Source organism: Fringilla coelebs (assembly GCF_963513975.1).
Source record: "Fringilla coelebs genome assembly, chromosome: 6".
Classification (NCBI taxonomy): Eukaryota; Metazoa; Chordata; class Aves; order Passeriformes; family Fringillidae; genus Fringilla; species Fringilla coelebs.
In genome coordinates this window covers 33,114,413-33,135,875 of record NC_140034.1, presented here as the reverse complement: position 1 = coordinate 33,135,875, position 21,463 = coordinate 33,114,413, and the positions used below count along the sequence as shown (strand labels likewise).

The window sequence follows — 21,463 nt, the reverse complement described above, 5'->3', positions numbered from 1 at the left end:
GTCTTAAATTTTATGTCTGGAATGGGAGCTTCTGTGTTTCAGTCACTCCTGATGCTGTAACTCACTGAGAACAGTTGTACTCTCCTAATGCATCTAATGTTGGTTTTGGTTTTTTGGTACAGAAACAGCTGAGGACTGAGGAAGCCAAAATTGTTCAAGAGAAAGCTGCCAAGATCAAAGAGTGGGTAACATTTAAGCTCAGGGAGGTAAGTCTCTGCCTTTCTGCTGGGTTTCAAGGCATGTGAGTAAGTACAGTGGCTGCACTGCCAGGGGGTTCCTATGTAGGACAACAGCCTGGGGACAGTCAATCTGCCACAGGGCCACTCTGCTTGTTTGGCCCTGCACATACTCAGTTGTAGGGCTGGGGTCATCCCTCTTACCAAGGGATATTTACTTTACTGGGCAAACTATAAATGACTGTTAAGTCACCAGTGCCCAAAAGCAGTTTCTGAGGATTGACTAATAACAAGTGGCTTTCACCTAGCTTTCTTTTACCTCTCCTTCTTTTCTCTGGATGCAGTTTCTATTCCTTTCTGACAGAGCACCTGTTACACAAACATGTCCTTTGCTCTTCTATAATTTACCATCTGACTAATGCTGTTTTCCTACTGCCCAGTATTTTTTGTCTCTGACCTCTCTGTTCTATCCATCCTGTGGATTTATGCCTCTCTCTGGTCCTACCCTCTAGAAGAACAAAGACAGCAGTGGATCAGCACTCAGTTTTAAAGATGGAGTAGTAGTTTTCAGCTGGGAGTGGGTAGCCTGGTCCTTTATTCCAAGTTAAAAACATGTATTTCCAAGTTTATTACAGAAAGCAAATTTGCAAAGAATCTCTCATGTCCTAATTGGAAATGTAAATGCACCCTTAATGTTGGTTTGGTTTTTGCTTTTTTCTTTGGTTCTCTGGATCCATGGGATCTTCTTTTACTACATTAAGGGTGAGATAGAACAAATGCTCCTTCTGGGTAATGTTTTTTTGATTCTCTCTTTCATGAGTGTTATTTCTGCAACAGGAGTAAATGATGAGCCATAGCAGGGAAGTAAATTTAAAGATGTATTTGAGAAGTGCCAATAGTTTATAGAGAGGCTGTTTGAGAAAGCACAGCAAAATATTTTAAATGGGTGGTCTAGTGAGGTTGCTGATTAAAAGGATTCGAGGTGACTGGTAGACTCACCCATTTTTTTCCCTTGTTAAGAAAGTTGAAAGTAGTAAAGATGAAGGCATGTTCTGTGTAGTGGATAACATGTGCTCACATTTTTGCATTGTTTCTTTTTTTATTATTCTTCTTGCATAGCTTGAGCTAGAAAATTACCACCTGAAAAACTGTAATCAGAGACTGATGGAGCAAATTGAAGCTCTTCAGGATACATTGCAAGGTAAATGTGTTCAGCTGGCACTGTAGCCTAGTAACCACCACAAGACTGGAAGTCAGCATTCTGGGTTGTATTCTTAAGCTTGTCAGAAATTAAAACTTGTGACACCAGGCAGTAGAGTTGCTCTGTTCCTTAGCTGGGTCCATTTTTAAGATGGGAATAACATGCTTACCTGCCTTAACTCCTAATTTTTTCCCACCAACAATTCAGTGTAGAGTCCTTTTTTTTTTTTTTTTTTTTTTTTTTTTTTTTTTTTTTTTTTTTTTTTTTTTTAATTTTGTTTTGTTAGAATCTGCATTTGCCATTAAAATAAGCCACTGAGCTCCTGAGTTGGAAGCATTCATTGAAATACATAGTAGAACTCTCCATTCACTGATGTATTTCAGGGTATTTCCATGTGTGAATTATTCTCATCCCCACAGAATCTCTGTGCTGGCATGTGAGCTGAGTACCTGAATGAGCCAAGGCAGCAGCTCTTTGGTCTGCCTTCAGGGGCTGGGTTCTTCTGTGCCATCACGTTGGGTTGGAGAAAGCTGCTTATGGTGTTTTGGGGTTTTGCAGTTCTTTAGTGGCTGGATGGAAAACTTTGGTCTCCAGGCTTGAATTCAGCACCTTTTGTTGTAACATGCTTTGAAAAGGAAATTATCTCTTAATTTTTATTTTTTTTTTAATTTTTATTTTTTAGTGAGCTTAGTTTGGTCACAGTAAGATGAACTAGTTTCCAGAACTTCACTGGGCATGCAGGGAGGGGACGTATCTTTCCTGCAGAAGTCTTTCTGGCATTCCTATTAGTTCACAGCAAGGGAATAGGGCAAAATTCCTTCTAAATCCCACCACATTTCTAGTGAAATGCTTTATGACTGGGTTTCTCTCATCCCCTCTGGCTCTGACTGTTCACAAAAAGTGAATGCCTGGTAAGCTGCGTTAATAATCTGGTATTAAGTGTGCCCTGGATCCCAGCTCTCTGGGCAGTAAACAGCACTGCCCTCTGCTCTTATCCCTCACTAGTCTCAGTATGCCAGGCTGAAGTCAGAGGCCTCTGCAGAGAGACAAATCTCTTCTTGCTTGCTGTGCTAATAGTAACAGCTTCTTCTTCTTAATCTCCTGTCACGTCACGGAAGCTGCAAAAATACCAGTAATATTTAAAATAAATGGCATCTTTTCAGTCTACACTAATGATTTACCTTAGGGTCAGGGGAAAATATGTGCCAGAATTTGTATGTACTATTGTAATGTGTTAGCTTTGCTAACATTCAGTTCCTTCTGAATCAAGTGCCAAGGTTGATTGTCTTTTTCTCAGCTGTTTCCAAGACCAAGTTTCATCCTCTCTGCTGTCAACAGTAATTTATTCTGCTGTTTGCTCTTCCCTTGGTAACTTTGTGTCTTCAGTTTGATTCTGTTTTCTTGTAAATCCCACGGGTGGTTAAGCAATGCCCATAGAGCTTGATGTTCAGGCAGCATTTTCAGCAATAGCTGTGCAGAGTCACGCTCGCCCATATTTTGCAATTTCCAAAGCATCTAATGATTTGGTTCTTTTCCAGTCAGGCTGAAATAAATATAGATGCCAAGGTCAATCAAAAATCCTCTGCCATTCTAAGTTTTACCCCTGCTTTCTTATATTCTAAAGCTGCTATTTATTGGATTGTAGAACTGAGATAATCTTTAATAATTATGGAAAGGAAAAAAGTATAATAAGTGTAAAGTGTAAATACTAAGTAGAAAGGACAATCTAATATCTGTCTTTTATGTCATCCTCTAACATAGCAACTGAAAGGGCAGGGAAAGAACTAAAAAAGGGAAGATTTTACAGCAAAACCATATAAGTAACTATTATAAAACTTCATGACATAAAGCACTGTGTGGGTCGTATATCACAAAAGGATAACAAAAAGCTCTAGGGAAATTCTTGAAAAGTGAGTAACCTCCCCAGTTGCTGTGATATTTAAGAAGGTCTCCATACCTTTGCTGGAAGCCCTGTCTAGCTCCTGGGAATGCATGGAATCATAGCAGATTATTTGATGAGTTAAATCACCTTAGGTCCACTAAAGCCAAAAGCCATGGTAAGCAGTGTTCTGGCCACTTTGATGTATTTGACAAAGTGTTGTGTGGATAGGTGCACTTCCTTCTCATGTTTTAAGAGAGGAGGCATAATTATATAGGTAAGAATAAAAACTCCTATATTGCATTATACTGAAAGCTTGCCTAGGGCAGTATCCCAGCACCTGGTTGGCTGTGTACATTCCATAAAGGACCATACAAAATAAGGCAAGCTGTCCTTCTCTCCACATACACTTCCAGCTTCTGCTCTGAGTAGTTTAGGAAGGCCAGAACTCCTGTACTACTGATACATTCGTTTTTCTGGCCCGTCTGCAGCATTCTGTTTGCTTTTTTGTCTGAGAAAAAACCTTCCTTCTGTAGATTTCAAATGTGCTGCCTAATTTCATTAGGAACCCCTTAATTTCATTTTTGTCAGAAACAGTGATTAATCATTTCCTATTCATATCTTCTGTGCTAGTCACAGTTATAAATGTATAGTGCTTTGGTTATAGCTGTGCCCAGCCATCTCCTTTCTGTTCTGTGTAGTCCTAAACAGGCCAGGGTGCTATTAAAATACAACTGAATGTACACTAGGAAGCAACACTGAAGACATCAAAGTGTTTGAATGCCTTAACCATATGTTCTCCTTCCTTGTAGATATGACCAGCATTCCTCCCTTTGAATCTCTTTGGAGCTGTGATTCTCTGAAGCCCCAAGCATCACAGGCCTCTTTTGCTGAGAAGATAAAGCAGAAATCTGTGCTCCTTGCACCTGGTTTCAGAGAGGTGTGTCAGACAGGACCTTCTAAACATGTCCTCTCTTCAACAAACATAGTCCTTACCAATGACACCTTTACTGAGAATGGAGAGGATAAACCTCTGCTTTCCCAGAGCATGCTGAAGCTCATGTCTGACCCATCAAGCTGGAATCTCTCCACAGAGAAAAATATATTTCCAACTGCAAGTTCTGAACATGGTTTAGGGTGCTCTGGTCCCATATCACTGGACCCTCCAGCTGAAACCACAAGAATTCTTGAGGCTTTGACCTTCCGATCATCTTTGGAAGGAAACTGTAGTGCTGTGAGCACCTTGCAACAAGTGGGTTTGGATAGCACCCGCTTCTCTGATGATCTGAGTGCCAGATTCCATTCCCACCAGCTGGACTCCTCTTCCTCAGCAGAAATAATGACCATGTTTGAGGGACATCTTCAAACTGCTGAACCACCTCTGGTTGTGTCAACATCAACTGTTACAGCACATTCCTTCTTTCCAGGGCGGGAGTGCAGCCCTGGGAGTAGTATGACATTTCCAAAAATACGAACGCTCAATACACCGAGAGACAGTATCCAGCTAGCCAAGAGACATCACAGCCAACCACAGGCAGGGCCTAATTCTTTCCATCGTGTAATGCACTTAGAGACTAGCACTTTCCAGCCCATAACAGACCCTCCAGTCAGCTGTGGGCACGTGGAGGAGACAGACATTGATGATGATGAAGTAATGGAGAAGATGGAGACAGAATGTGGCCTGCTGAGGGGAGAAACTGGAACATGTGAGGGAATGTACCACTTACCTGCAGAGCAAAGAGAAGCTGTGAGTTCTGAGTCTGGCACACTTGACCCGGGATGTAAACCTCCCACACCACCGCTGCACCGATTCCCATCATGGGTAAGAAATGCATGGACAACAGTATGAAAAGTGCTGCTTATCTTTGTGCCCCAGTAGTTAGGCTACAACACTTCTTTGTCTCAAGGAATTGTTACCCGTGGGTATCACAGGTTGCATACCTGAGCCACCAAGTCAGACAGTTCCACATCATGGGGCATGCTGGTTCTGTTGACAATTTTTTTCTTTTATTTATCTTTATTAGGGGAAAAAGATCCATTGGAAAAAAAACAGTACATAGAATCATAGGAATAAAAATGAAAGTCAAAATGTACTGCATTGTGGTTTGTCATTATATGGGTCATAAAAAGTTAATCCTTAGTTCTTTTGTCATGTATTTAAGATGGACCCTGTGTTTAAGTGGGCCATAAATGCAGTGGACCAGACCAGATAGCTCCAGAGTGAGAAAAAGCTATGGATGCTAGAATAGATATATGGATTAGATCTCAGCATTCCTATCTCATGTATGCTTCTCCTGTTAGGAAAGTTTTGTGAAAACCTTTGGTAAAGTGAATATGCATCTCCTGTTGTTTTTTCTTACAGTTACTTGTGAGGTCAGATAGATGAATTGTTTTTTAGTCCTAGAATTGTTTAGGATGTAAAATGAAGCTTCTTCTCATCCACCTAGCAGGTCACTTGTCATAGAAAGAGATCAGGTTAGTCAAGCAGGACCTGCCTTTCACACACCCATGCTGTCTGGGTCTGGTCCCCTGGTTGTCCTGCATGAGTTGTGTGCTGGTGCTCAGGATGGTCAGCTCCATGAGCTTCCCCAGCACCAAGGGCAGGATGCCAGGCCTGTAGTTCCCAGGTGCTCCTCTGGCCCTTGTAGATGGTGCCACGTTTGCCAGGTTCCCATCACCTGGGAGCTCCCCGGGTGACCAGGGTGCAGTAACTGATGGGCAGTGGCTCAGTGAGCTCTTCTGACAGCTCCCTCAGTACCCTTGGGTGGATCCCACCTGACCCTGCAGACCTGTGTGTGTCTAGGTGGCAAAGCAGCTCACTGGGCATTTCCCCTTGGGTTATGGGGGCTTCATTCTGCTCCACATCCATGTCTTCCAGATGAGGGGGCTGCTTGAAAAGTGGCTGATTTTACCATCAGACTGAACAAGGAAGGCATTGAATACCTCTGCCTTTTCCTCCTCCTTTCTCACTGTTTCCCACTCATATCCAATAAAGGATGGAGATTCTCTTGTTTTGTTTTTTTTTTCCCTCATGTATTTATGGAAGTCTTTTCTTGTCTTTTACTGCAGTAGCCAGGTGAAGGTCTAGTTGGGCTTTGGTCCTTCTAGTTTATTGCCTGCATAACTTCATGGTGTGTTTGTAGCCCTCCTGAGTCACCTGTCCCTTCATCCAAAGATCACGAACTTTGAGTTCAACCAAAGCTCTCTAATCAGACAGGCTGGTCTTCCTCATTGTCTCATCTATCAACACATGGGGAGGACCTGCTCCTGCACCTTAAAGATTCCCTCTTGAAGAATGCTCAATCTTGCTGGATTCTTTGTCCATCAGGACTGACTCCCAAGGGACTCCCATCAACCAGGTTCCTAAACAGGCCAAACTGACACACCTGATGGAAATCAAAAGAGGCAATTCTGTTTTCATTTGCTTTTTTAAAGATGGGGACAGACAAATGATTTATTGAAACTGCAAAGTCAAGCACTCATTGTTAATTCTTATGTCATAATTTTTTTGGTGTACTTGACTTTGCAATCTTAGGTGCTTTCATGTATATGTATTATGTGTGTTATTTCATAGTGAATTTTGGTTGTATGCTTTAAGGAGCACCAAGATGTTTCCTAGCTGTGGCCTTTATCCATTTCACACTAGTTGATGTCGTAGTCATAACTCTGCATCTAGATACAGAGTTGGGTTTCCCCTCTGGAATTTTTGGCAATTCATGAAGCACCTGGAGATCCTTTGAACTGAAAGCTCTGTATTGTTGTAACTGAAACACAGGCTTATTGAGATCATTCCAGGCATTTCTTTCATTCCCTTATTATGGAATAGGCATCCTTTGCAGCTGATGACTCAATGAATTGTTCTGGTATAGGGCTGTTCTTAATTCATTTTGATGCCTTGTTTATAATTTGGAAAAATCCCATCTCTTTCCAAGATGTGATACAGTAATTTATTGATAATTGTGTGTAGGTGTTCCAGTGTGTGGATGTCACCTCTGTAGCTGGGAATTTGCACACAGTAACACGCTTCCATTAATGGTCATTCACACAACATGTGGTGGAATTCCGCTATCTTTGTTAGAGAGCTCCTCCCTCCTGCCCAAAAGTGTGACTGTGGTGTGATTCTGTGACATGGGCATTTCTGTCAGTAGGAATTACATTTTTGCCTGATCATTGTTGTTCGTGATGTTGTTGTTCCAGGAGAGCCGAATCTATGCCGTGGCCAAGTCTGGCATGAGGCTGTCTGAAGTGGCCATGGTGAATGATACTTCCAGCTGCTGTAAGTTCTGGACTAGATCCATCCTTAAAGGGAGTTCATGGTGACAGTGTGGGACCTGAGCTTGTGGCTGTCCACATTTCTTCATCTCCTTGCCTGTTTTCAAAGTAAATTTGACCTCATAGATAGTCTCAATAAAGAAAGGGAGGAGGATATATCTAATTTTGGGGATGGTTGGTGCAGGGCTGTTTGTGCCTTTACATTCAGGGACATCTTCAGGGATTCCATTATGTCCTCCATCAGTTTTGCAGCCAGTCTTCTGCCTCTGCATGTCTGTGGCCTGTTTTTACTCTTGACCACCATTTTGCCTGTTAGGGCTTTTTTTCTCTTTGTACAAGGTACACCGGATTGCCATTGTACCATGGGCAGCGCAGGGTGGGTGGGTGAGTAAGGTATCTTGCAGGCTAAATGGAGGGAACATTGCAGATCTCTCTGGGAATTGTATGGAATTAATAATGTATCTCCTGGCTTTTCTGAAGCTAGACTGTCCAGGATGGCAGTTCTCCATGTGCTTCTCCATGAAAACCTCCTCTTTTTCACCAGTTTGTATTTGCTCTCTTGCTTTCTCTCTGAATTTCTCCAGTTTCCAATTTTTCGTGTTCAACCTCTGGGCCATTTACCCATCTCATCTACAGAAATGTCACAGTGCCAGTCTACACTACGCTGAAGGGGGTAAGGAGTTACCTCAGTTTTCCTGTTGTGGAAAGCATGGTCCAGAGCTGCTAGTGATTTGAGACAAAACAGGATGGAACTGTGCAGCGAAGAAAAGAAAATTAGAGACTGTCAGGAAGTACTGGCCATCAAAAGAATGCAGAAAGAGTAGCAAATGTTAAATATATTTAAGAACACAGAACATTGCAACAAGTTTTGGTCCAGGAAGTTTCAGTGTGCACTATGAAAAAACCTAGAGGTGATAGTGGGTGTAGTCTAAGTAATGAAATGGAGCATAAGGCTTGTGGAAGAGTAGGAGGGTGTAACCAGAGGGCACCCAAACAGATCAGACTAGAGAGTTCAGCTTGGAAGTTCTCAGACTAGAAGGGGAAGAAGTGAGGAACCCTGGGGCAGAAGTGGGCAAGGCAGCGTGGAATTGAAGGGCCTGGGTTGATCTGTCTCCTGTTTGAAGGGGGATTGTCCTGGGGAAACTCTTCTCTCTCACACTAACCATACAGGTCTGTTTTCCAGAAAGCCACACAGATCAGCAATGTGCCTTTCTTAGATGAGTCTTCAGGCTCTGATGATGACTGTGGCTCCCATGCCAGTTTCAGGACTTCTACTGCTGGATCTGAGAACAGGAAAACTAGCATGCCAGGCAGCCCTCGGGCCGTGAAGAGAGGTAAAGTGGGAGTATTGCTACTGGGCAGGATGAACTCTGTCATCAGAGCCAAGATGCCCTGAGCAGCATCATCAGTGACAGGCAAATGCTCAGCCAGAGTGTTGCTTACAAGGAGTTCTCCCAGAATGTGTGCAGACATCAATAGTAGAAATAGTAGAAATCTGTTCTTGTAGATGATTTTTACTGCTGATAGAGTTCCATTCAGGCAGTTGCTAAACTAAGATTGTGGGAAGGATTTCCCTCCCAAATTCATCACATATCTAGTCATCCATACCTTTGCTGTGGCTTCTCCTTGGAAGCAAGCCAGTACTGACACAGTACAGAAAATGCTTTTTTGTCTTTGTCATTGACTGGTAATTTCTTGACCAGTAAGTACATCTCACCTATCTTTGAGAGCTCTCAGGTACTTTGATCCTGATTAGGACTATTTTTCTTGCCTGCTGGGAGGGCTAAACTGGAATGGAAGTTGAATGGAATTTTTGTTACCAAAAAATTGTGCCTGTGCATTGCCATGTACCTGTGGTAAAAGATTCACAGAAAACAAAGCCCTATTGCTAGTGGAGAAGCCTTTTCCTTAGCTGAAGTCAGAGGTTGAGGAGTTGAGGCTTTATAATGGATGTCCCCAGATGAAAACAAGGTGTCTCTCCTTCAGATGACAGGTTGTTTGTTTTTTTTTTTTTTTTTTGTATATATATGATTTTTTTTTGTATATATATTTTATTTTGGTTTTATTCAGCAATAAATTTATTTCACTGTCAATATCCAAAGCTCAATTTTTACTACGTGTCTTCCTAGGGAAATACAAAGAGGCTCAGAAGTCATGTTAGTGGGGTTTGAGTTTCCAAAGTCTGATCCGATTTGTCCTTCTTGAACCAAAAAAAAAGCCTTAATAGTGAATGCAGAAATGTTTTTGGAGTATACAATATCCAGTGCATGCTTTTGTCTAGCCATGACTCTCACTCCTTCCTTTATTTTGAGCAGGTGTATCTGTGTCCTCACTGAGCTCTGAGAGTGACTATGCCATTCCTCCTGATGCCTACTCCTTGGATGGTGACTATTCAGAGCCAGAACACAAGCTACAGCGAACATCTTCTTATTCCACTGATGGTGGAATCTGCTCTGTAAGGCTTGCACTGTAACTGCTGTGTTACACTTGCTCAGGGTTGCAAACAGAGCCTTGGCCTTAAAAAAGAATAGTGTAACTACAGGATATTGAGTAATCCCCCTGCAGAGTGAAGCTCTAACAGACTGGGCTATTGGTCCAGTGGATTGGTATCAAAAGACACCATCTGGTGCTTCAAAAAAAGGTGCAATTTCTTTATGTGGTTAGGTAAAAGTATAAGCATCAAGGGTGTATGACCTATATTGATGTCCTGCAGTTGTATTCTACTTTTATGATGGCCTTACACTTTTGGGGCAAAATAAATTTGGAAATTCAGAGGAAGGAAGGAGGAAGGAAAGAAACCTCACAAGAGGTAGCAATAAAGTCTGTACTCTTCAATATTAGAGATCAAACAGATCAGACAAGGAGCAGGAGTCTAATCATGGTGTAGAGACAGCCTTCTTGAACTCAAGGAATCTCACTTTTATTTGGAAAATCAGTGCCTTGGTAGGAAGAGAAATAAGTTTACAGTGCATCAAGCAATAAGTGAAATGATCTTTGAGGGCTGCTATTAAACAAAGCAGAAAATTATGGGAGGTGCAGCAAATGGCTGGGCTTTATTTCAGCACACTTTCATTTGTATTTTGAGAGGTGCAAGATGACCTCCTCTCCCCTTTCCTCTGTCCTCCAGGAACCCATGGAGAAATCAGGCTACTTACTGAAAATGGGCAGCCAGGTAAAGACGTGGAAAAGACGATGGTTTGTTCTCAGAAACAGACAAATCATGTACTACAAGTCTCCGGTAAGTCACTGGGATATATTTCCTCCCCTCTAGAGGCACAGAGAAATTTAGTATACTGAAAAAACACTTTTCGTTAGACATGTCCCTGTTTTGAAAAGCATTACCAATGCTGGAATGATTCACTGTATGCATCAAATGAAGAACAGTTATTACTAATAAACTTGTCACTTAACAAGTGTCTAGCTGAATCTTGAAAACTTCTGAAGGTGGAAATTCAGCCACTGTCTAGGTACCTATTGTATGTCTTACTGCCTTCCCACTTGGAAGGGGTTTGGTTTGTTGGTGTTTGTTTGGGGTTGCTTTTGTTTTATTAATCATAATGTCCAATCTGAACTCCAGAAGACAGCATTTATTAGCATTGCTCTTCTTATGTTGTCTGCCACTATTGAGGAGACTTTTGCAATGGGATCACACAGTCTCATATTTCACCTGGCAGCCTTAGGCTGTCCTTTCCAGCTCATGAATGCAAACTCCAACCTGTACGTGCATATTATGCTGTATTTAAGTAATCTAAGATCCATCTGAGGTTTCCTACTGAAAAAATTGTTTGCTTTTCTTTCTTCAGAGTGATGTTATCCGCAAACCACAAGGGCAGCTGGAGCTGAATTCTTCATGCCAAATTGTCAGGGGTGAAGGGTCCCAAACATTCCAGGTAGGTGTTGCTTTTTTATCCTGCACATAACCATGCAGTCAGCAGCTGGGTGAGTGAGGCACTTAATTCAGATTGAATGGCACTGTGTGTCTCAATTGATATGAGCTAACTTGATCTGGTCTCTGTTTCCTGGCACAAAACAGGCAGTTAGTCTAATTAATAATGAGGAAAGAGCTAAATTGTAACCCAAATACACCCTTATGAAGCTGAAAGAAATTTGCTTTTCTTTTGGTCTGGTTTTACACCATAATGCTTTCCTGTTTTTGCAGGAGTTAGAGCTTGAAATCTGTAGGGGAAAATGAGTCTTACAACAATTAAAACCAGCTAGTACCTAGGATTTTTATGAGAGACTTCTCTCACAAGATCTCAAGCCTGACTCAGCATGCCTGGAGGCATGTAAAGAAACATCTGAATAATTGATTCCTTTTAGAAATTGACTTCTAAAGTATTAGAAGTTAGCCCATAACTGGGCTCACTTTTAAGTCGTTATTGACTTAATTAGAAAGGCAGCATTAAAGTTTCTTTAATACTTTGAAAGGTACATGGCCTAGCTTGTGAGCTACCTTCTGCCCTTATGGAACTGAAGTTGCTAAGGCCTAATGCTATTATATTTGTAGCATCTTTCCTCTCAGTCACATGGTAATGTAGGCAAAATACAATACAAAGTGAAGGCAGCAAAACCCACATTTATGTAGTCACCTTTAAAATTAAAAACTAGCAGCAGCACTGAGAAACAAGAAAGGATGAGAGAGGACACAAAGCCTCAGCAAGAGAGCTTATGAGAATTTGATTCATGTAAGTCTTGTGGTTTTTTTTTGGGCTTTGAGGATTAGCACCTTTTTTCTTACCCTCAAGAAAATCTCTCTTGAATGACCAAAAAGTCTTTATGGGATAAAGAAACTCAGCAACCAAAGATTTTTAGATGTGCAGCTATATACTTTCTCACTCATTTTCCTTCCAGCTCGTGACAGAAAAGAGAACCTACTTCCTGACAGCAGACTCTCCCAACATCCTGGAGGAATGGATTCATGTCCTGCAGAGTATCCTGAGAGTACAAGTGAGCGGTCCTGTTGGTGTTCCTCACAGCGATGCTAAACCTACTGTGAAAGGCTGGCTCACTAAGGTAAAATATTTCATACTTTATGTTTAGCTCAGAATTGACAGTGTGCCAGCTTCTTGGTTTGCACAGCAAATGTGAGCAAAAAATTAGTATTTTACTCTCTGTAAGAGTAGGGAAAGAAGGAAAAGTGGCTGTAGATTTCTGTATTTCAGAGTGAAACATTTATATAAGCGATAAAGGATGGGACAAACAAGGCTACTGAAAGGGAGTGACTGGCAAGTAATAAGTAATAACAGATATCTAGCTTATGTATGCTTTTCTTCAGCAGAATTCACAGCATGTCACAGTAAAAAAATCAACACTGTTGAGTGTCACATTTAATTGATCTTTAACTTGGTGATATAGGAGAGTTTGAAAAAAACAGCTCGTGTGATTCCAGGTTAGCACTTAGTTTTGTCATAATAGTCTGTAGGTACATTAATACAAAGTATAATGGCAGAAAATTCTTATTCTTTATATAATTTCCATAGATTAGTTTGACATTGCAAGTTACTGTGAATATTTTAATGCCATTATTGTCAGGTTCTAAGATGGCTAAAGACAACCTGCATCTGAAGGTTATTCATCTGCAGTAGGAAACAGCTGTCTGGACTACAGGTTGACTGGTCTTTTCTTGCTGAGATGAACTGATTTGTTTTTATAATCTTTAAAATATCATCCTTAATATTGTATTTCAGTATACAGAAATTATAAGTTATTATGAATGAGTAAAACACCTCACAAACTCTTAGACCCATTCTCATAAGCGCCCATGTTCTTGGGCGGGATGTACTTGCCTGTTTTTGGAAGGGGTGCCCTGTATGTTTTGAGAGGAGCTTATATTAGCATAAAACAAAAAATATATGCAAAGTATTAAGGGAGAGTTGAATTGAAAGTTGAAGTCCTAGAAAGTCTTTCTGGCAATACTGCTGATAGTAAAAGCATGGATGTGTTTGTCCTCCTTACAGGTCAAGCATGGTCACTCTAAGCTGGTCTGGTGCGCACTGATTGGAAAAACTTTCTACTACTATCGAAATCATGAAGATAAGGTAATTCCTTTTTCTCCTTTTATTCCTGGACCCTCCTTTCCCATTTCTTTTGAAGTTTTCTTGACTGTTACTGCTTCTGTGTCTGAGGTCTCTTTCTTGGTTGTACTTCTCTTCCAACAGCACCTGTTCCACAAAAAGAATTAATATTTCCCTGATTTTATTTTTTTAAGCTTAAATGACGGCAGACTTAAAAGGCAAGTGATTGCTCTTTCTCAGATCACTCTATATCTTGTTCCTCACTTGCTCCATTTAGTCTTGTGTAGCCTTCTGAGCACACTTTTATGCAGCAGCTGATAGATCCCACATTATCATCATGAAAACAGATAGCATCAACATTCTGGGAAGAAGGAGGTAATCAGTGTAATGTGCTTCCATTTCTGGACACCTTGCCCAGTAGTCCATTATTTTGTCTTGGTGATGTCAAACCCCAAGTTTTAGAATATCAAAAAGTAGTGTGACTCATATTCTGGATTAACCTCCAGAGTTAGTACAGCAGATAACTTCTTTTTTGTCTGAATCTAAATACTTATGAACTGTTCAAAGTATTTCTTTTCCAGTAGCAAGCAGAAAGTCTGACGAGGGTCAGAAAATAGTGGATCAAGATACTAAGCAACTGACCCTCAAGTGTAATGGGAAGAAAGCAGGAGCTTTTGGGAAAAAAAAAAAATTATTTGCACTGTCTCATTCTAATCTGTAGATGCTCTCCCAAGAAAAATAAAATTAGTGATACACTTTGTAAGTAATTTATGAAAGAAGAGATTCTCTAGAAGTGCAAGATTGCATTAGCTAAACATTGAATTATTTATTCCTTCAATTTTACAGAACTGTCAGTATTTTTACTTGGCTTTTCTTTCCCAGTGTTTCCAGTCCATACTGGGAGATGAGTTACATTTATCTAATGTGCTTCTGCTCCTCATAGTGTCCTTTAGGGCATCTGCCTCTGCGTGAGTCCAAGGTGGAAGAAGTAGACCGTTCCTGTGACTCTGATGAAGATTACGAAACTACTGGTGGAGGACTTCTCTCATCCCACTGTACACTGGTGATTCACCCACAGGACCAGAGTCCCACGTATTTACTTATCCGCACCAAACAGGAGAAGGTACAAAAGGCAGTCTTTTTTTGGAGAGCAAGAGTCTTTTGGTAAATGGGCCGTACAGGCTTAACTTGTTTGTAGAAAACAGGTCTGAATTGACCCCTCCTGTTCTCATCCTTGTGCCTAGAACACCTGGCTGTACCATCTGACCGTTGCAGCTGGTAGCAGTAATGCCACAGTGGGCACGTCTTATGAACAACTCATTGGAAAACTATTGGATGCAGAGGGAGACCCTGGTAAGTAAGCACCACAAACTCTTCCAGGGTGGCAAAGCATAAAGAAGAATAATTTAAATTCCCAGCTTAATACAGTCAAAGGTGAGGGAAGGGGATTCTCAGTGGTACATCATATGGTCTCTTGTTCTCAGACAAGTCCATCACATTGTCACATCATTTATCAAAGCCTCTGAAATGTCTGTAACAGTAATTCAAATTCAGATAAAAAACTGGTGCTTTAATTTTTTTCCTGTCTTTGTTGGTCTTGATTTTCCTTTCCAGGAAATTTTGACCATACAAGTATGTGCTCTTTTCTTTAAATACTCTCAAACATATTTGCCCTCCCATCTGTTTCTCTGTCTGCACATACAAACCTTTACACATCCATCCATCCATCCATCCATCCATCCATCCATCCATCCATCCATCCATCCATCCATCCATCCATCCTCATCTTTGATACCTGCTCATGCATTTATGTTTATGCACCATGTTCTCAAATATGTATTAACATTTGCATTCATACTTAAAACTCTTTTCTTGTGCTTTCACATATTCTGGACCCATATGTGAACCTTGCTTCCTGTTGCATAGTGACTTACACTAACAAAGACCCCCACTGCAAACAGCTGCCCTGGCAGGGTTTGTGTGTCTGGTTTGAACACATACCTGAGCAGCTTCTCACCAGAATCCAGCTGACAGGAAGCTCTGATGTAGCAGGACTGAGGATGCCAATACTTCTTTCTGCTGATGACTAATGCTGCTGGTGACTCTTTATCTGTGGTGGGCTTTGCTGAAATCAGTGAAGTGTCACCAAAGATAATGTGGCCTAGGGCAGTGCTGCTTCCTCTGGTGCTTTGCCATCTCAGGAATACTCCTTGTCAACGTGGACACTGTTCTCTCTCTCCTGTTTCTGACACTGCATGTTTTTGCCCATCTGCTACCTCAGATTCTCCTCTGTGGAAGCATCCTATGTTGTGCTACAGTAAAGATGGGTTGCAAACGTCCCTCACTACTCTGCCATCAGAGGCTCTACAGACTGAAGCCCTGAAACTTTTTAAGGTATTTATAGGGACATTGCATGTTTTCAGTTATTTTGCTATGTTGATGGGGCAGTAACATTGTTTGGTCACGTTGTACAATGTTTATTGTCACTATGGGCTGCTTTAGACAGGCTTGCTGGCTCATTTAATTACAAGAGAGTTGTTGGATTTTAAGTGTCATTCATTCTTTGGAGATTTAACTTTTGTTGTGCAGAATCTGGGCTTAGAGGTAATGCTCCCCACGGACTTCATGCTTCAAAGTTAGCTTTGTCCTTCTTTTTCCTCTCCAATGGTTGGATTGGAAGAAACAGAAACAGTTCACTGGCAAAGTCAGTTGCCTCAGTAAGACCAGTGGTGAAGCCACTGGAGATGCACTCTCCAAGTATAAGATCAGGAAAGAGAATGGACAGTGTGAACAAGGTAAAACACAGGCATGGAAGGCAGGAAGCACATTTTCCCCTGAATTCTTTTGCTGACTTGTAAGTTCCTTAGACGGGGGGAGGTTGAGTAAATTTTCTAGTTGCCATAACTAAGGAGGGAGGAATAGAAATTAAGTATTGACTCTCTTCCCTCCTCTCAAGGTTATTTATTAACTGTCTATAAGTTAATAAATACATCTGGTGAACCTAGCCTGGAAAGTACCAGAGAAAAGTTGCTGTATTTGTGGGGTCGACTAACTTCTACTCTTTCACAGTCCTGTCAGCTGTTCATCAATGTTCCTGTGGAGGCGTCCTCTATTGATTACCATGTGTCACTTGCCCAGACAGCACTGCAGGTGTGCTTGACACATACTGAGCTGCAGAATGAAATTTACTGTCAGCTTGTTAAACAGACCAGCTGCCGACAACCCCAGAACCACTCAGTCATTCAGGTCAGTTCCTCTTTATTTAGTGCCACTCTGCAAAAGCTTTCCACTTAATCCCATGGTTTTAATTAGTAGCTATCAGACTGGTTCTCCTAAAATAGTGCTTATGCTAAAGGTGTGCTGGTGGAAAGAGAATCTCAGCACTGATCTGAAAAGAAGAACACTAAGAATATAACAACTTGAAAAATAAATTTTAGTTTAAATGTAACTGTTTACCACTTGCAAATAGTCTATTCAGACCATATTCAGAATCAAAGTTCATAGCTTGTGTTGTCTTGCTATAACTGTCACATGGTATTCATTTTGTTTTGCATTTTAGATAATCAACAGCATACAAGTCATGAATATTACTATTAAACATGAAATCCGAATCTTGCACTGTAATTGTTGGGTAAAGAAAAGGACTAAGTTACAGCATAAAGGAACATACACAATTACAATACTCCCAGCTCAAACGAGACATTAAAATCACATTGAATAATAACGGATCTAATTTGAAATAAAGGTTCCCAGTGCTTTTTTGGTTACAATTTTCTGTTACATAGTATTAATTTAGGTCTTAATTGTTGACTCTGTTGTAGTTACACTAAAATTTACAGAAGTCAAGTGTTCGGAAGTAGCCAATCATATAGAATTCTTCTCAGAGTCCAGACTGAGATACCAAAGAGCAGTCTGACCATTACTGCCTCTGAAAATACACATCCAGAAAGGGTCACTCCAAAAAGCACTAATCACTGTCCATCATTTTGTCTGTAGTAGTCTGTAAAAGACAACAGGTAAGAAGTACAGAACAAGAGTGATTCCAGTTTTGTGTTCGCAGTGCTGGCAGCTCCTGGCTTTATGTGCTCCTCTGTTCCTGCCTCAACATCACTTCCTCTGGTACATCAAACAGCACTTGCAGCGACATGCAGACCCCAGGTAAGGACTGCAGCAGCTTTTCATTCTGCTCAGCTGACTGCCTCTTGCACTCACTGCAGATAAAGAGAGGAGCAATTCTGGAACACACACCTACATTGAGAGGGAGGTCAGAAGGTTCCCAATAGTATAAAGCTGTGCCCCTTCAAGCATTCACATTAATTTGTCATTTAGATGAAGCTAGTTCACAAAACTGAGTGACCTATACTTGCAGAACTTTTTGTAGATATAACTGGGGTTATGTTGGGAAGTTTTTGCTTATGCAGCTACCTTCTTTTATTGACAGAAAGACAGACTGAAGTAATTACTTGGAATGAATTACTTAAGTTTTAAGTGATTACATTCTGCTGTCAGGTTAGCAGGCAAAGTGACAGAACAGAAGTGAGGCATAAAACATCTCAGGGAATTGTAAAAAGTTAGGAAAAACAAACAAACCTGAAACATGTGCTAGTATGTTTTCTCTTACTTCTTTTGTGTGTAACTATGGTAACAGCAAGAAGTCGGTCTCCATTGTTCATGCTGTGCTCTTTGTTTGTTTCCATGGGGATCAGGTCTTCAGTGTATCTCACTGTGTCCTTAGCAGGGAGGTCACTGCTAGAGATGTCTAGTTGTCTGTTGCAAAAATACACTGTTTTAAGACAAAAGTAAAAGAGTAAAAGTAAAAAATATTCAAACAAATATTCATATTCAATTAATAAGCCTAAATCTGCCATGGGACTCAAGCTAAAAGTCTCCTGACACTGCAAAAGAATTGTGTACTCCTATCAAGTATTTAATTTTCTTAACTGTCGCCTCAGATTTGCTATTTCTTCTCAAAAGCAAAAATATGGCTGTTCGGCACTCCACAGTGTTCAGGTTCTCTCTCCATTTGCTAAGACAACATGTTAGGGATCTTTTGTTTAGTACTAGGAACCATCTCTTCAAACTTGTCCATTATCAGCTCCCAGACAGGCCCATTCAACTCATTAGTGGAACTGCTCTGCTCTTGGAGACTGTTGAATTTCATAAGGATTTGCTGGGCTGTGTGAAACTGATTTACTACATCAGCTTCAAGCTCTACTATGCTGATGGTCTGCCCAAAAGCACCTTTGTGAACAAATATATGCCAAGCAGAAACAAAGAGGAAATGTATTTATATGATCCAGCTATGAAAAAATTATTAGGGCTAGACAAAATCCAAAAATTACATTAAAAAGAGCCTATGTTCACCTGTAGTTTAGCTTAGATTTGGAGCAGTTGCTAAATGGGGTTTAGCATGGCTCCTTCTCCCTAGCTCTAGGAACACTTACCTCTCTTTGGATGGAGTAGATACAGCTTTTTCTTGACCAGTTAATTAGATATACTTTCCCTGTTTCACCCAGCAAGAAAGACACTACAATGTTTACACTGCATAATGCCTATGGTCTAGATCTATTCTAGGTATTAAAAGATCTTAATTAGAAGAATTATAGATCTTAATTCTAAATATTGTTTTTATCAGTGAAAGGTGATCTCAGCATAGATATCCAGTCTCTAAGAGAGGAAGAAAAGTGAGGCAGTTTTAAGTGAGATGTTGCAGGGCTCAGGAGCATCTGGAAACCAGACATAACAGCTTCTTGATGAAGCAAGATTATCTATCTGAATATTGTCCAAGTTCATTACTGGGGAGGTGAGAAATATATTGCTACAGTGAAAAGCCAGAACTCCTGACTTCCATGTTGCTTGTAGGGATATAACTGGAGATTTAGTAATGTACTGAGCTCCTGAAGGCATCTTGAATGAAGTTATTTTCCCCTAGAAAGTGATAGCACAGTTACAAATCCATACAAATCCTTCAATTTCAGAACTTACTCAGTATATACATTGCTAACATTTTTGTGCAAGGTGCAGTTGACCATTCTTGCTTGACTTTGGAGACACATCTTTTTGATGCTGTTCAATGGAGCACTCTCTTCAGTAGACAGTAAACTGATCATCTTTGTAACTATCCCTATCCTGTATTGAACTGTCAACAAATCTAAGCTTGCTTGGAATCTCTGTCAAGTGTCTTGGTTGGCAGATAGGGTTAATGGAAACTTATAATTTGTACAACTATGTAAATTAATAAACACAGCTTGTAATGCATTAGTCTCACAGGGTTATACAACTCAGTATTTACCAGGACTTGACACGATAGTAACTAAATTCCACTGGCATGACAGCAAGTTTGAGGGTGAATTGATCTTGACTTGACAGATACTCTGATGGCAACAGGGTACAGAAGAGGGTATGTGTCCAGTCCACAAAGAAGCAGGGAATACTCTTGTGTTTCCTAGAGAGTCCATTGTCTGCCTTAGTTTTACAGACCCTTGGAGCTCATGTTTGTGTTGTGGCTTTTCACTTGAGCTGTTAGTCTGTTGAGATGAACAGTGGATCTGCATAGAGACATATCTTTACTGGAGCAAAAGCCTGAGGGAGGAATGCGTTGTCATGGCATGGGGAATTGAAGAGGACGTGGCACTTGGAGCATGTTTGTGGTTCTCTGCCCCTTTTGCCTAGGAGTGAGATAGGCAAGTATGCCATCTACTGTCAGAGATCAGTAGACCGCACGGTGCAGGCTGGAGAGCGGGAAGCCAAGCCCTCCCGGATGGAGATCGTGTCCATCCTGCTGAGGAATCCCTACCACCACTCACTCCCCTTCAGCATCCCAGTGCACTTCATGAATGGAACGTACCAGGTGAGCCACCACAGCTGCCTTTCTGTTGGGCACTAGAGGACTGCACCATAACCTGCCTCCTTCACAAGGGCGGGTGGCATCATGGTATTTATACATATCTCCAGTATACATATTGGGAGATAAACACTGCTTGTCCTCCTTGCTGCTTTAGCTGATTTCCCAAGAAGGTGAAAGGAATTCACCCCTAGCTCTACAGATCTTAGGAAGAAAAGGTAGCTGAGAAAAAGGGAGAGATGTTGGAAGTGTCTCAATACGGGAAAGAATATGATATGAAGGGAGTCAATACACAAGTGTTGTCACTGGAGCTGGCAGTTAATCCTGAGATGCTAATCCATAGGGAACCACCTTCATTAGCCATCAATAGTCACAATTCTTGTATCCTCAGTTAAGTCCTCTTTCATTGCAGGTTGTAGGTTTTGATGGTTCCTCAACTGTTGATGAATTCATCCAGAGACTGAACCAGGAAACAGGAATGAGGAAGCCATCCCATATGGGATTTTCTCTGTTTACAGATGATCCTTCTGGCAGGAATTTGGAACATTGTTTGCCTGGCAATATGAAGGTATTTATTTTTCTCCTCTGCTACCTTTACTGTACATCTTTTGAAGGACTGCTAAATGATTAATAAATCTTTCTTAATGAAATAAGATCAAATAAGCTTGGATATTGTCTATCTAGATTCATATTCACAGATGAGATTCTTGCAATTGGGTCACAACAACCCCATGCAGCCCTACAGGCTGAGGGAATAGTGGTTGGAAAGCTGCTCAGAGGAAGAGGACCTCAGGGTCTTGATCAACAGCCATCTGAACATGATCTAGCAGTGTGCCCAGGTGGCCAAGAAGGCCAGTGACATCGTGGCCTGTGTCAGTGTGGCCAGCAGGGGCAGGGAAGGCACTGTCTGCCTGTACTCATCACTGGTTTTAGGGCCCTCACAATAAGAAAGACGTTGAGGTGCTGGAGCAGGTCCAGAGAAGGGCAGCAAAGCTGGCGAAGGTCTGGAGAGTAAGTCCGATGAGGAGCAGCTGAAGGAGCTGAGGTTCTTTAGCCTGGAGAAAGGAGGCTCAAGGG

The 21,463-nt window shown here is 41.2% G+C and overlaps 1 protein-coding gene across 1 annotated transcript in view; it reads left to right on the top strand.

Annotated features, from left to right (window-relative positions):
- The window catches only part of PLEKHH1 (pleckstrin homology, MyTH4 and FERM domain containing H1), a gene marked incomplete at both ends in the record, with an annotated part of 41,947 nt that overhangs the window by 11,473 nt on the left and 9,011 nt on the right, over nucleotides 1–21,463 (top strand). The window contains 18 exons of the mRNA XM_084207532.1: nucleotides 123–206; nucleotides 1,296–1,377; nucleotides 4,069–5,078; nucleotides 7,454–7,532; nucleotides 8,113–8,201; nucleotides 8,712–8,862; nucleotides 9,844–9,983; nucleotides 10,656–10,766; nucleotides 11,332–11,418; nucleotides 12,380–12,541; nucleotides 13,486–13,566; nucleotides 14,486–14,665; nucleotides 14,787–14,895; nucleotides 15,824–15,936; nucleotides 16,612–16,788; nucleotides 17,603–17,700; nucleotides 20,215–20,392; nucleotides 20,799–20,954. Coding sequence (XP_084063658.1) covers nucleotides 123–206; nucleotides 1,296–1,377; nucleotides 4,069–5,078; nucleotides 7,454–7,532; nucleotides 8,113–8,201; nucleotides 8,712–8,862; nucleotides 9,844–9,983; nucleotides 10,656–10,766; nucleotides 11,332–11,418; nucleotides 12,380–12,541; nucleotides 13,486–13,566; nucleotides 14,486–14,665; nucleotides 14,787–14,895; nucleotides 15,824–15,936; nucleotides 16,612–16,788; nucleotides 17,603–17,700; nucleotides 20,215–20,392; nucleotides 20,799–20,954 — 3,087 coding nt within the window. The remainder of the gene's footprint in view (nucleotides 1–122; nucleotides 207–1,295; nucleotides 1,378–4,068; nucleotides 5,079–7,453; nucleotides 7,533–8,112; nucleotides 8,202–8,711; nucleotides 8,863–9,843; nucleotides 9,984–10,655; nucleotides 10,767–11,331; nucleotides 11,419–12,379; nucleotides 12,542–13,485; nucleotides 13,567–14,485; nucleotides 14,666–14,786; nucleotides 14,896–15,823; nucleotides 15,937–16,611; nucleotides 16,789–17,602; nucleotides 17,701–20,214; nucleotides 20,393–20,798; nucleotides 20,955–21,463) is intronic.